At 43.0% G+C, this 14,670-nt stretch overlaps 1 protein-coding gene across 3 annotated transcripts in view; it reads right to left on the bottom strand.

Moving 5' to 3' along the window:
- Positions 1-14,670, bottom strand: part of DNAAF9 (dynein axonemal assembly factor 9) — a 133,093-nt gene that overhangs the window by 59,543 nt on the left and 58,880 nt on the right. For 2 of the 3 annotated variants that reach the window (XM_059386475.1, XM_059386477.1), the window contains 8 exons: positions 14,482-14,569; positions 13,225-13,301; positions 11,458-11,502; positions 11,038-11,083; positions 8,334-8,445; positions 7,640-7,710; positions 6,666-6,716; positions 6,026-6,113 (listed from right to left, as the gene is read on the bottom strand). In XM_059386475.1, the coding sequence (XP_059242458.1) occupies positions 6,026-6,113; positions 6,666-6,716; positions 7,640-7,710; positions 8,334-8,445; positions 11,038-11,083; positions 11,458-11,502; positions 13,225-13,301; positions 14,482-14,569 (578 nt within the window). The remainder of the gene's footprint in view (positions 1-6,025; positions 6,114-6,665; positions 6,717-7,639; positions 7,711-8,333; positions 8,446-11,037; positions 11,084-11,457; positions 11,503-13,224; positions 13,302-14,481; positions 14,570-14,670) is intronic. The other variant, XM_059386476.1, reaches the window with a different exon arrangement.

The raw sequence follows: 14,670 nt of genomic DNA, 5'->3' as shown, positions 1-14,670 counted from the left end.
CTCTCTGTTCAGCGGGGAGCCTGCTTCCCCCTCTCTCTCTCTGCCTGCCTCTCTGCTTACTTGTGATCTCTGTCTGTCAAATAAATAAATAAAATCTTTTTTAAAAATTTTATTTATTTATTTGACAGACAGAGATCACAAGTAGGCAGAGAGGCAGGCAGAGAGAGAGAAGACGAAGCATGCTCCCCACTGAGCAGAGAGCCCGATGCGGACCTCGATCCCTGGACCCTGGGATCATGACCTAAGCTGAAGGCAGAGGCCTTAACCTACTGAGCCACCCAGCTGCCCCAATAAATAAAATCTTTAAAAAAGAAAAAAAAAAAGCAAGTCCAGATGATATGACTAGAAGAAAAACATATTAGAACAATTATTATAACTGTATCCCGTATGTTCAAGAAGCTAGAAGACTGAAACATGTTAACTTGAGACATAAAAGACGTAAAAAATACCTAAATCAAACTTCCATAGATGAAAAATACAATGTCTGAGAAGAAAAATACACTGAATGAGATGAATGACATTAGACAGTTGTGGAAGTGTAGCTAAGCTACTCCAGGGTTTTGCTGCCCCCACACACATTTTTTTTTGGCCAAGTGACCTGGTGGGGGGGGGGTGCTTAAAATGACACTGACCCCTCAAACAAGCCCTGTGTAGCAGCCTGCAAACTCACAAGAAAATATAAGTTTCTGACATGACTTCCCCAACAGCCCTTGTGATCAAGTCTCCACTGTCTCTGAGGGCATTCCTTAGAGAAAACCCTGCTCTTCTGGTTTGAATTGACCTACCTGGCCTCAACCTGGGAAACCCAAAGCACTCTACCCACAAACTCTAATAAAGGCATGTGCCCCAGGTCCTGCCACTCTCTCTGTCTGCATTCTGTTTTGACCTTCCTGTGTGCCCTGAAGGCATGAGGCATGCCATCGCCCTGTACTTCCTCCAGGACTTGTGAGAAATAAAATTCCCTATTTCAATTTCTTTTGTGGTCTTTTGTTGAACTTGGCTCTCCATTCAGTACCCTGCGCTCCACTTCACAAATGTTAATTTAACATTAACAAACTCATAACAACAATGCAGAAGAGGTTAGTAAATCAGAATATATACAAGTAGAAACTATGCAAAATGAAACATGATGAGAAAAAGGACTGAAAATAATTGTACAGAGCAACAGGGGGCTGTGGGACAATTTCAGGCAGCAAAGTGGAGGCCCAGAATAGGAGGGGAAAAACTTAAAAAAGAGGCCAAAAATACTAATATGAGGAAAACTAAATCTATCCATTGAAGAAGCAAAATGAATTCTAAGCACAAAGAACATGAAAAAAGACATACCAACTCACAGAAAAATAAAACTGCTTAACATCTGTGATAGAAAGAAAATCGGGGTCCCTGGGTGGCTCAGTTGGTTAAGCATCTCTCTCTCTCTCTCTTTTTTTTTAAGATTTTACTTATCTATTTGTCAGAGAGAGAGAGGACAGGCAGCGGGAGCGTCAGGGAGAGGCAGAAGTGGGAGCCCAACGCTGGACTCAATTCCAGGATCCCGGATTATGACCTTAGCCAAAGGCAGACGTTTAACTGACTGAGCCACCCAGGTGTCTCTTGAGTGTCCAACTCTTGATTTTGGCTCAGGTCATGAGATCAAGCCTTGTGTTGGGGCTCTCCACTTAGTGGAGTCTGAGAGTGCCTCTCCTTCTCCCTCTGCTCTCCCCAAACTCGTGCATGGACATACACTCTCTCTTTCTCTGAAATAAATTTTTAAAAATCTTAAAAAGAAAAAAAAGAAAATCTCAAAAGTAGCTGGAGTAAAAAAAAGACAACTTCTATAGAAGGAACAAAGGTAAGGATGGCAGTGGATTTCTGCTCAGGAATGTTGCAAGCGAGAAGACAGTGGAGTAGAGCAAGATCCTTCTGGAAAGAAGGAAACTGTTGGGGTGCCTGACTGGCTCAGTCAGTGACTCTTTACGCTGGGGTCATGAGTTTAAGCCCTAAGATGGAATTGAGCTTACTGAAAAAAAGAAACAAACTATGACCTAGAATCTTTACCAAGTGAAAGTATCAAAACTCGACGAGTGGGACTTCTGAAATGGCTGTGAAGATTCTGGCAGATGCTCTCCCCAGAAAACAGCGATGAAACTGGTCTAATTGTTAAGACAACTACTTAAGGACTCTAGTAATGGCCCAAATTTATATAATAAAACTGAGAAGGATTTATTTGAGAAAAATCTTGATGAGATGAGAAAAAGCTTGATGAGATCGGTGGAAATGTGGTATTTCAGCCAGGGGCTATTCACTTGACCTCTCCTCCAGTTCCATGGTATACAAAAATCTTACAAGGGAGAGGGGCTGACTTTGTTTGAGACAAAGCATAGAAAATTCTATAGGCATGGATGTCAAAAAAGACAGCAATCAAAGTGGCAAACATTCAGGGAATGCCAATATACTGACTAGCCAGAGATGACAGCAGTGGTTGGTTCGGCTAGCCAGAATGCAACAGGGAAGTCAGGAGACTGAGACAACAGATGTCAATTACTATACAGCAAGAAGGCTGTGTTTTAAGGCATCCTCCTGGGGCCATGTGCACCAGGAGACAGGTACAGGAATGTTCATGACAGGACTGTCTGCAATAGCAAGAAAATTATGAACCTCAAATGTCCATCAACAGTCCAAAGAATAAATAGCACATTTTCATATAAAGGAATCCCACTGAGCAATGAAAGTGAATGAACTTCATGGCTATCCACAACAATCTGGATGAATCTTAGGAAAAGAATAGTGAGTAAAAAGAACAAGACCCAGAATACACAGAGTGAGATTCTATTTGTGCTATTCAAAACCAAGACATTGTTTACGGATATAGGCATATGTGGTAAACCTATAAACCGGGCTCCTGAGGGTTAGCAGGTGGGCAGCCTGCCTGACCAAGGACAGCAGGGTGGGGAAGACGAGACACGTGAAGGACATAAAAGAACAGGATCTGTATAGCAAGAAGTCCTGTGAGAGGAGAAGTCATTAACTGGGGAAGAAAAAGGTTTCAGTGGGAGCATTTCAAAGTAAAGGACGTACTAGTATTATCTACATGTAGTGGAAGGGCCAACCCTGGACTGAGAATCAGAAGACCTGGACTACCCTCCAGACCTACTGTGAACTTGCACTATAATCTCAGGTAAGTTTTCACCTATGGGGCTCAGGACAGGAAGCTCAATTAAGATAACACAGGCTGAAGAGCTTTTGTCAATGCCTTCAGGGAATAGGAATGGATGAGTTTCAAGCTCATCACAGTCTCAAGTAGAGACAGATTTACCAGGACACTAATGACACTTAAGCTTCAGAACCCCTCACCTGAGCTCCCTTCTAAGGCCGTCAGAAGAATCCTAACCGTTTTCTGTTATTTCTCCTTGAAAGAGCCTTAAGTGGTATAAACTTTAAGCCCCACTTGACCTGGGCTCCAAAGTGGCAAAAAGCTTAATAGACAGCTAGAGGAGATTCCTGTTTAAATTCACTATTCCTATTTAATTTTCCTGCCTCAGAAAACCACCCCCTAATTCAAACTACATTTCCTTCAGAAACTAAGAGTGTGCTCTCAAAAGAGTGTGATGAATAAGGCTCCAGAAATCCCTGGCTGTGCCCTTTGTGTACAGACCTCAGGATATATTGAATCTTCCTGGATAACTCAATACAGCACAAGATTACTTTTCTAAGAAGGCCCTTTGCTAGGAAGGTGCAAACTAATTTTTGGCAAATATCCTTGCTAAATATTGTAACTGGCTCAACTATGACAGAACCACCTCTGTGTTGCCTCTACAACCTGTTTTTTTTTTTTTTAAAGATTTTATTTATTTATTTGACAGAGATCACAAGTAGGCAGAAAGGCAGGCAGAGAGAGAGAGAGAGAGGAGGAAGCAGGATCCCCACCAAGCAGAGTGCCCGACACGGGGCCCAATCCCAGGACCCCGAGACCATGACCTGAGCTGAAGGCAAAGGCTTAACCCACCCATTGAGCCACCCAGGCACCCTACAACCTGCTTTGGAAACACTATGCAATCTTGCCCCAAGGCTAGTAGCACTGTCACATACTCCCTGCCTTCAATAGGTGTTCCGGACTCTGGTCTTCTGTACTGGGATCTGGAGAGGCACAAATGTAGGCAGGGCTGGAGCACAGGCACAATAACGAACGCGATTACTTACTACCCGGCATTCTGTGGAGCCCCAAATCTCCTTGTGCTTTGTCTCTTCCATGAATGGAGGAGAAGCTGAACCACTGATCTGAGACCAGGGAGAAGAATCTGCCACCAGACAGACTACTTCCAAGAAGAACATATTATCCAGAAGGGGGAATTTGCTCAGTAGAGGCTGAGAAATTTGTGGAGTAAGTCACAACTCTTCCTCCGTTAAGACCGCTATATCAACAAGCGTAAGAATAGGACTCCTAAGAAAATGTTATTTTGAGGAAACCAAAAAGGAACATGGAATCCACGTGAAAGCAAAGTTTCTGAAAATCTTAGGTCAGCAGAAATACTGCCAGCTTGGACTGAAAGGGACAGGGAGAACATGAAATCAAAGGAGAGTAGCATTTGGACCCCCAAATGCTATTGGCAAGATGCAGGCTGATAAAAGTCACCTACAAAGTGCTACTTTTGTGAAAAAGGAAGGATGACCAAGGTGTAGCCACAAGCTTAGAGGAGAAAACTAAGAGTTTAGAGGATGAAACTAAGAGCCCAGGTGGCAGAGATAAGAGCCATGGTGGACTATTCCCAGGCCTTAAAACCTAACCCAGATCCTGGGGTGTACCCAGCCAGATTTCAAAGCTACCTGAGGCCGATGACTCTTTTTTATTTCCATTACTCCCCACCTTTCTGAAGCTGAATGTCTGTAACTGTTATCCTATGCCAGGGCCACCTTGGGTGTTGGGAGGGCAGAGCAGATAACTTCTCTCCTTAGTTTCACAGGGCCACAGATGGAAAAGACATGTGTTCAGGAGTTGTATTTAATGGATTAAAAGCCAGAGCCTTATCTGTATCTGATTTAGATGATCTTGATGATGAGATTTTGGATTTCTGAACCAGTGAGATTTAGGACTTTGAACTGTTATATAATAAGGTGGGGCCCTTGAGAAGGGGTGACTGTATTTTGCATGTGGGAGGAACATGAATGGGAAGCCAGAGTATAGTCTGTGGTAGGCAGAAATTTAAGATGGCTCTCATGACCTTCATCTTCTGACGTTACTTCTGTGTTCGTGTAATGTTATACTGCAAAAGGGACATTATTTGAGTGAGCTTCCTCTAATCACAAACAGCTCTTTACAAGCAGAGTTTTCTCTGGCTGGTATAGAAAAGAATTTAGACAGATCCGAAGGATAAGAAAGATTCAACAACACAGGGGAGGTTTTCATTGCTGAGATGGCGAAGGGCTGTCACAGGGCATGGACCTCTGGGAGAAAGAGTTAAGCATGGTCCTGGCAGACATCTAGCAACAAGATGGGGATCTCAGTCCTACAATCCTAAGGAACTGAATTCTGCTGATAATCCTAGATGAGCTTGGGAGTGAATTCTTCCCCAGAATCTCCAGATACGAGTCTAGTCTGACTGGTGCCTTAACTTCAGAGAATTTAACATAAATACAGCCAAGTCTACTTGGACTTCTGACCTACAGAACTATGAAATAGCAACTGTGTGTTTTAAGCTACTAAATTTGTGGTAACTTTTTATATAGCAACAGAAAATGAATCCAGACTTGTTTAGGTCCACAAATTCTATCTCTGGACACAATACCACTCTAGCCTATTCTGAGAATAATCCTCAGGGAGCAAGAAGAGGACCAGACTGTGGTTCTGGAGCCATCCCTTCCTAGCACAAGTTTCCTCATCTCTAAAACGGGTGGATAAAAGGAGAAATGCTGTTTAAGGAAATACTTCTACACCAGCACAGCAAGTCTTTTCAAGTATCAGATGTATTGCTAATCACAATGCCAATGCCAATACCTGTAAAGAGGGACCCAGACACAGTCAAGAATAGAAAAGTAATAGCTGGCTCACCTTCCTCTGGCCAAGAATGTGGATTGCTGGAATAAAGATATGCTCCTTCTCCTCCTGTTAGAAAAGTACCCAGGAAACTGGCATCCCCCTTTAAAAACAATCACAAAGAGCAGACGATTTGTAGCATAAACTTTACAGAATCAAAAGTACTGCACGTTTGTTTGTCTACAAAAGCTGCTTAGTCAGCCTCACAGAAACCCAACTTTTTACATGCCTTTGGCATGTTACTGGCATTTTCAACTTGTACAGTCCTCTCTGAGTCCAGGCATCAAAGCCTGCTACTCTTGTTCATGCTCCAGTGGATTTCTAACAACTGGAGACAGCTCACCTTGCCTAAAACCTTGACCTCTAAGTTCTATATGTCTAGGCCAATCTGAGACCTGCTTCTAATAGTACTGGGAGATTAAAAAAAAAACACACCAAAGGCCAAATGGCAGAAAGAATCCCTCTAACTGTGTACCCCATTAAAGGGTTATTTCTAAAGCTTTTTTGGGAGGGGAAGGATGCAAATAGGAATTGAGACAAAGAGGAACATATTCTTTAGGTTAGCCCTAAAATGAAATATTCTAGGTTATCTTCATAAACTGTTTATATTTCATTTTTATACAATGTTAACATTGAGGATAAGAAGGCTGCTTACCTTCACTGCTTGCTGGGTTTTCTCAGACAATTTTACTTCATTATCTTCTACCTGTATGCAAAAGAAGTGCAAGTTTTCAGTTTCCTACTTCAAGGGCAAAACTCTCCTAGGTCTCCCCATGTTCAATATTTCTAGGACACTGACTGGGCAGTCCCTCCACCAAATCCTGTGCTCTCAGGCCCTGATGGCTGGCAGAGCTGGGCTGCCTACTTGCCATCAAGGCTCAGAGACCAAGGCCATGGTGGACTCTCCCTCTCCCTGGGATCTGAGGTCCAGCTAACGGAGCCTACAAGATGTGGAAATGATGTATTAGTCTCCACTTGTATTTCACTTCAGAAAAAAACAACTATTTGTAAGGATAAAGGGAAGAGAACATAGTAAAATATTTTGAACATGTTCTCATTTATATGTATTCATGTTACAATAGAGGGTGGTTCTTGTTCATCCTTATTTACATCAGAATTGATTTTCTAAAACAGGTACTTAGTCCATTACTAGACTCACTGCTCTCATACTTTCTGTGTCCCAAGGCACCAGAGTTTTAGACCAACTCCCACTGATGAAGATGGGACCCTTCTACACGGAGAGACTGCTGTTAAAAACTCAGCAGCAACCATTCTGACCAGAGAATCCACTCCTTACTATCTCTGTGACTTTGGACAGGCTGGTCAATTTCTGAGCCTTAGTACCTTCATCCGTAAAATGAAGGTTTAATTTCTTCTTTTCATAATTTAATAGGGACTCAAATCACTTAGTTCATTTCTTCTGGCACTTTCCCAAGATTAGGACAGAGTTAAAGAAACTAGATTCATTTGTATAAAGAAAAAGAGCTGAGATAAAAACTTCCATTTCTGAAAAGTAGCTAGCTTAGGCTCTGACATCCCACCAGGGACCCAATGAAGAGGCTCTTCCTCAAATGTTCTCTCCAATTTCTCCACATTTAAATCCACTTCCACCAGATGCATGACACTAACCAGCCAGGAGCAGAATCTGGGTATGGCCGCTGTCAGGACTATGAAGCTGGTTTCTGTGGTAACAGTGCCATCTGCAGGAAGACCACAGACATGCCAGTTACTGCCCACTACCTGAGCCCACCTTGTAGACCCCCAAACTAACACCCCTCCCCTTCTCAGGCTCCTCTTATTAGTATACAGTAAGTATAGTATGGTATAGTACACAGTAACTAATAATACAATATTAGTATACAAAATCTTGGGCTCTCAGAAATTGAAAACTTCCTCATCTGGGAACAGGGAGATTAATGAGGGGAGGGAGAAAGGTTTCCCCATGTGATTAACTATTATTTTTTTTCAACAAAGAGAAACACACACTTAAATGTAGAGTCCTGGGAATTAGTTTTCTTTTCATCTGTATTTCTAATTTTTATCAAGGTAGTGCAAAGGTTAAAAAAAAGATCGGATTATTATTTCAAATTGCTTCTTCCTGACTACCAGTAAGGCTGTACATATTCTCATAAGTGTGTGTGTGAAGATAATGTTATAATTAATAACATGTTATATATAATTATAATATACAATAATATAGACTTATTATATATTATGATTTATACATACACAAGAACTATGACACTACATCTATTAACTTATTTTGCTGAAACAAACAAAAACAACTCAAGTTTTGCTTTCTAAAGACCTTATAAACACTTACCCTTTTCTTTAACCAAGATCTGAGATGTCAAGAAGGATTCTGAGAAGACCACAGACCCTAAGCACCCCCTTCCTCCCAGTAAGTCAGGAATGTCATACACAGTCATACAAGCCTGTATCAAATGAGAAAACAGAGTCAGGCCAGTTGTCACTCTTAAACTTTCAGGGAGAGACCATTAAGAAACAGATCACAAAATACTGCTCTAAGGCACATTTTGACAGAATACTCCAGAGGGTTTTGTTGTTGTTGTTGTTGTTTTTAAGGAAAACTCAAGTTCTTCTGAACTACATCTCAGGACCGGGAGAGGACTTCAGCATCACCCATGCTCCCCTGCAACTGCTTCTGCATCAGAGACACATTTGGGCCATAGGAGTATTTCTATGTTTCTATAAATTCCCTCAAATTCCTTATCTTTCCTAAGATAACAACTGTCCTTCTTAATTGTGATGAGGCCCTGGCCTCTCAAGAGTTAGAGATGTTTCTTTCAGGCTCTTGTACACTTATATACTCCTCGCATCCTGGCATATCCACATGCCTGCCAATTCTTTCTCTGGTTTGGGCTCAAGTTCTGAACAAGTCTGGGAAGGTGGGCATTCATTCATTACACATGTCTTCATGGATATTTCTGGATACATGTCAATACCTATAAATGCTTCTTACAGTACCAAGAAAATGAAAAGAAAACTACTTAAGCTTTTATGGCAAGACAAATAAAAATAGAGGCTTTAGTAGGCTGGAAAAACAAACAAACAAACAAACAACACAGCGAGATCTCTTGAATGGCTGATAAACAAGAACTAAAGAAAACAGAACAATTTCAGGGGGACTCTAGCAGAAGAAATGCAGAAAATGGTATGAGCCAGAGCCAGGGTGTGGAATGACAGAAGATCTGGTGAGGGACACGGGATAAGTAGCACAATGAGCACTCTCAGGTCCTGTCTCCTCCTGGCCTGATGTTGCTGAATGGTCATGTGCAGAGTTCCTGAAACAGAGCCCATTTTCAATACACTGTGATCCTAGCCTGGGATCCCTATTCCAGGTTCAGGGCAGAGATAAAAGATGTGGGGTTCTTGAAGAGATTGCTAGATTCCCAAATACAAAAGGGAGGCAGAAGAGTTGAGGAAAAAAACTGTTAAAGCCAAAGTGGTTAGTTTTTCATGTTGTTATGAAAAAAGGATGTATAAAAGTGATAGGTAGGCTTTTATATTTTAGTTAACTTTCTGATTAGGCCTGACAACTGGGAGTTTTTGTTTTTGTTTCAAAATCTTAATCTGCTTCAAAGAATTTTGAACATGCGAAGACACGAAGCCTTCTCCGGCTGCATGGTCTCTCTTAATTGATGGTGGGAACCCCACTTTTGTTTCCAGATCAAAGAGGAAGACAATCCAGTGAGTTATACTCAATACCTTACTTTTATACTTGCCTTCTAATATTGAGGAAGAGGAGAAAGAAAACTGAAAGGCAGAACTTCATCTCTATTTGAAAAGGAGGACAAGATTTATACAGAAAACAATTTTCTCTCTCTTCTTTCCTATTTCATTATTGGCTGCTGAAAGTGTACTTAACACAACAGTATGATTCCACTGGGATCCTGATCACCTTCTACTGGGCAAAGGACCTTCCAGAGCACTGCAGCGGAGTCTAAATAGAGATATCAGGGCTTACGGTCTGGCAAGGAGATAAAGTACTAACACCTAATATCAGGAAGCATCTCCTAGCATCCTGATGATGTCACCATGAAGTCTCGTAGTTCTAAATGAGCATCAACACAAAATGCTGATGATACAGGGAGCAGACACTTTATAAAAGGAGAACTTACAACCTTAAGAAGTTACTCTTGTTGTACTACTCTGTAGATGAGATGACACTACTGCTTTCCCACTGGTGATAGTGGCAGGCATGCATTTGCACTGAGTCATCCAGACCTGCACACCAAGTTCCTGGTGACCCAAAGCTCACTGGAATTAAGGCTCAGGCAGTAGCCACAGAAGAGACTCAAGGTGTAATCCGTGCCCATGTATTCTGCAACCAGAATCTTGGCTGGATAACTACCATACTTTCATGCATTGCTTGCCAATCTTCTGCACATTAGAACGCACTGAGCTAAATGGAGAACTTGGCTTGTGACCAGGAGCAACTGGTCTAGAAATTCGGCTCCCCCAGGCCATGCCAGCCAGCTCACCTGGGGACCAATATTTCTTTATCTCCAAACCATGCCCCTGTCCCATCAGGGTGTCCCCAGAAAATGGGCTGGAAAGTTCTGCTCTGACTACCCACTTCACTGGAAACTTAGGCCCCCAGTTTTTTGTTTCTTTTATTTTCACAGACTGTCCTAAGGGTATCAACTAAGGCCCTGGAACACAGAGAATCCACTGAAAACTCATCGGTCTGTGTTGAGACAGGTTTATCCTCAGCTCACATTTCCACATGAGGTCAGAGCAGTCTCAGTTAGTTGGAGGAAGCCTTCCTAACCTTAGGCAGAAGTGTCTCTCTCAGCCCCCAGATAAGACTCTGGGGTATGATGTGGACCTTGTACAGCCACCCGCTCACAGGCTTACTATGGCTACAGCTGGAATGCTCCTGAGAAAAGACCAGTTTCCTCAGGGACAGACTGCCCAAGACTCCCACCTACTCCTGTCTCACCCTTGCAGATGTCCCTATTTAAGCCACTCCCTGACAGCTGACTTGTAACAGCTCTGCTTACCGTCTTTACAAAGTATAAGCTATCTTCACTGTCCAGAGGCACAATCCTAGAAGAGGAAGAAACAGGAGAAACATATATCACAATTACAATGTTCTTTTCTCAACTTGGCAACAACCCACAGACCCAGATTTCTTTCAGGGCTTTTCAAAGCACTGGGTGACATGTAGGCAGAATTAGTATACAGGTCACTGGAAGGAATTAGGTCCACCACCTACTGCCATGCCTCGGTCTTTCAAAGGGAAGCACTCAGAGTACAGCGTCTCAGCTGAGTATAGCAAGTCCCAGGCCCAATCCTGGCACGATGTCATTGCCAGAACTCTAAAAAGACCACCCACATCAGCAGTTACAAGATAGCCTCTCTTCACTTCTTGTTCCTAAAAACATGCTCCAAAAGAGCATGCATCACAAACATACACTTACCTTCCCTGATTATTCACAGCATGGATGTGAAAAGCCATCTTGGAGCTATAGACCCAAAACAAAATAAAAAGTCAGTCTGCTCTTGCTAACCACTGTTGGCCACCACCCACCCCCCAGACACCTGCTGCTGCAGTGCACATGTGCTGGGCCTCCATGGCACATTTGCCAAGTGTGGGGCCAGCATTTGACTCCAGTCACAGCTCTGCCTCTGTGCAGATTCTCAGGGCCGGCTTGACTCTTGGATAGAGCAGGAGAGAACCATGTGCTGGAACTGTTGCCTACTGTAGACAGGGAAGACCCTCTACTGGCCCATAGCCTCCTGCCCCACACTTGTAACATATTGTCCTGATCCTCCTCTTCTTTACTACCTTTGGGTCAAGGTGCCATCCCTGCTCCAAGCTCAAGCAGAGACACCAAGTCCTGTGTTCCTCTCAGGAGATGATTTGCTAATCTGATGTAGTGTAAGGTACTCAGTCAAGTGACCTTGTGGAGAGAAGGGAGTGGGGCTCCAGATGGAACTCCCATTACCTGGATTTCTTTTCTTGTTCCTTCCTCCAGCTAGAGAAGTATGCCCAGGACTAAAAGGCTTTGCCTGCCCTGGTAGAAAGGTAGCCTGCCCTGGAAGGCTGAGTGGCCTACTCAGAGCTCCAAGGAAAGGAAGAAGGGAACGACTATGCCAGCCATGTCGACGGTGACACAGAAGCCCTCCCCCCACCCCCCAATGCGATAGCAGCTAACATTTACATGCTTAGACACTGCATGGTGGGAAGACAAGGAAACAGATGTACGGAGAGCTCCTTGTCTTACCCAAAGTAACACAACTAGAAAGCAAAAGTTTCCTCAAACTCAGGTCTGCCAGGAATAGATAATCCAGGCCAGCACAAGGCCTTAAGGAAACAAACTTCTATCCTTCTCATCTTATGGCCAGAGCTATAAGATCCAGAAGACCCAGAAGAAAGAGGCCTGAAGCCTTGCACCAGAAAGATCTGGCTCTTCCCTCTACTCCTGGAGCTGCAGCAATAAAATTCTTGTTAGATCAACTTTTTAAATGTTCTTTCTTACTACCCAGGGTTGTAGATGTAAGAAAAAGTGGGACATGGAGCTGAGGCACCACAGGGCACAACCCATAAGTATTCTAAGAAAATTCCCCAATGTCTCTGGTGTCTTTTGCCTCTTTTGCCAAAAAGTGCACCAAGTGGTCCTCATACAGGATGGGTGGAGGGTTAGATGGACTGGGTTCATGAAAGTTTGGCTATGGACACAGACCACACAGAGAACCCTGTGATGTGCCAGGAGATGTATAATGGCTGGACTGCTATAGCAAGCCTGAATCCCAGAGCTTCTAGCAGGCTCAGGATATCTATTCCCTGAGAGGCATCAGAGGCCCAAGGCCAGGGTCTCCTAAGCAGGAACTGTGTCTATGTGCCCAGGGACCCTGACCCTAACAAACTTCACCCCTCATGTCCCTGCTTCACCTTTCTAATCTCTAAACCTGGGTCCTTCAGGTCTCTGATGCTTCTGCCATTGATCTGCCTCCCATTCTGGCATCAGGAAATGTGTCTGACTCTTTTTCATACAGTTCCTCCATCTTTGGCTCCCTGGCCTCTCAAAGCCCTGATCATGAATGTTTGCCTTTCAGATATCCTCATATTTTACTGGAACATTTCTCAGAGGGAAGACAGAATATCAAATACAAGACAGAAAAGGGTCTTTATTTAATAAAGCATTACAAATAACTCCTTATAAAAAATAGCAGCCATTGCTTACCGTAGGGCTGCCTTAAACTGCATCAACTCAAAGAAATCTAACCCAGATCCCAGGGTCTGCTCAGCTACCTCCTTTGCCTATAAAAGCAATGACAAAACAGAGACAATTAGCTTTCATAGCAAGAAAGAGTACACATCACTGATAGGAAGTACCCTTCTAACATTTGGCCAGGAGAACATTGTGCCCCTCCCCTCTACATGATTGCTTTGTATATATCAATAGATCAAAGTGAAAACATTGTGTTAAGGGAAACAGGTGCCTGCTTTCTTTGGGTTGGGTTCACAGGAAACACTTCATTCAGGCAGGTGGGCACTGGAACCTGATCTACCGGGAACTGTAATCAGCCAGGATGATGCCATTGTGAGGTCTGGAAAAGGGTTTCCTCCTCCCCTCTCCCTTGGCCCTGGGGGAAAGACTACTGCCCTTGGAGTTTCTGCCAGATGCTAAGAACATTTAAATACCTAGATTTACAAAAGATCACTTAAAAAGAAAAAGTGTGAGAACTGATACTGCATAAGCCTTCAGCGAAAGGGCTAAGAAATTCCAAGTTGCCAGGGATCCAGTTCAAGTGAGGAGGGAAGATGGCAGGGAGCTGGTGACTACGGCTACAGTCTCTGTGATATCTACATCATACACAACCTTTCCAATATCAAATGGCTTCCTTCAGGAAAGGTCCTATTGGCATTGGGAGGCATCAAGCCGACTCTTCGCATCTCCTTACTGGGTCAGATATAGGAATCCAACTCAGCAGGGCAGGTTAACCGCAAAACAGCAAGGAAGAGAACGGTCAGAGAATGAGAACACATGTGCTTGTCTAGGAAAGGCAAATCAGATTTTCTAATTTTTTTTTTTAAACACTGAAATCTCACTATGTAGCTCAAGACAAACTTAGCTAACTCTATTAAATTCACAGTAGAAAAATCTATATTTTTATTTTTTAACTTTTAAAGAGCTAGTTAAAAAAAAAAAAAGGCTAGAAAGTAAAACAGTAGGCTACAGAATGACTTTTCTTTAACACGACCAGATATCTACAAAGAAGTGCTGATTAGCGGTCGGTCATTCCTAGGACAAGGGCAGTTCAGTCACAGGCAGCAGAAGCTCAGCGCTCTCCAGGCACCTTTGTCTGGCGCCAGCTCCACTGAGGCCCAGGCTCTCACAAAATTGACTACTACCAGGTGTCCAAAGACAAAACACATGGATAGGAAGGCTTACACTGAAATTACTACTAAGGAAAGAGAAACATGGTATTAAAATTACCTTTGTTAGACTGGAAGTTTTAGCATAACATGCAATGCCAGCCAAAACAGCCTCTATAACAGCAGCATACACCTGGGACAAGAGCCTACTTTAGAACAAAAAATATGGGTTAACTACAGCATCACAAGGTTTCAACAAAAGCTGCATGCACATAAATGACATTCCCTAAGTAACTGATTTTTAAAAAGA

This window comes from Mustela nigripes, unplaced genomic scaffold (genome assembly GCF_022355385.1).
Source record: "Mustela nigripes isolate SB6536 unplaced genomic scaffold, MUSNIG.SB6536 HiC_scaffold_75, whole genome shotgun sequence".
NCBI lineage: Eukaryota > Metazoa > Chordata > Mammalia > Carnivora > Mustelidae > Mustela > Mustela nigripes.
The sequence above is the reverse complement of the archived record's forward strand: the minus strand, read 5'-3'. Positions and strand labels throughout refer to the sequence as shown.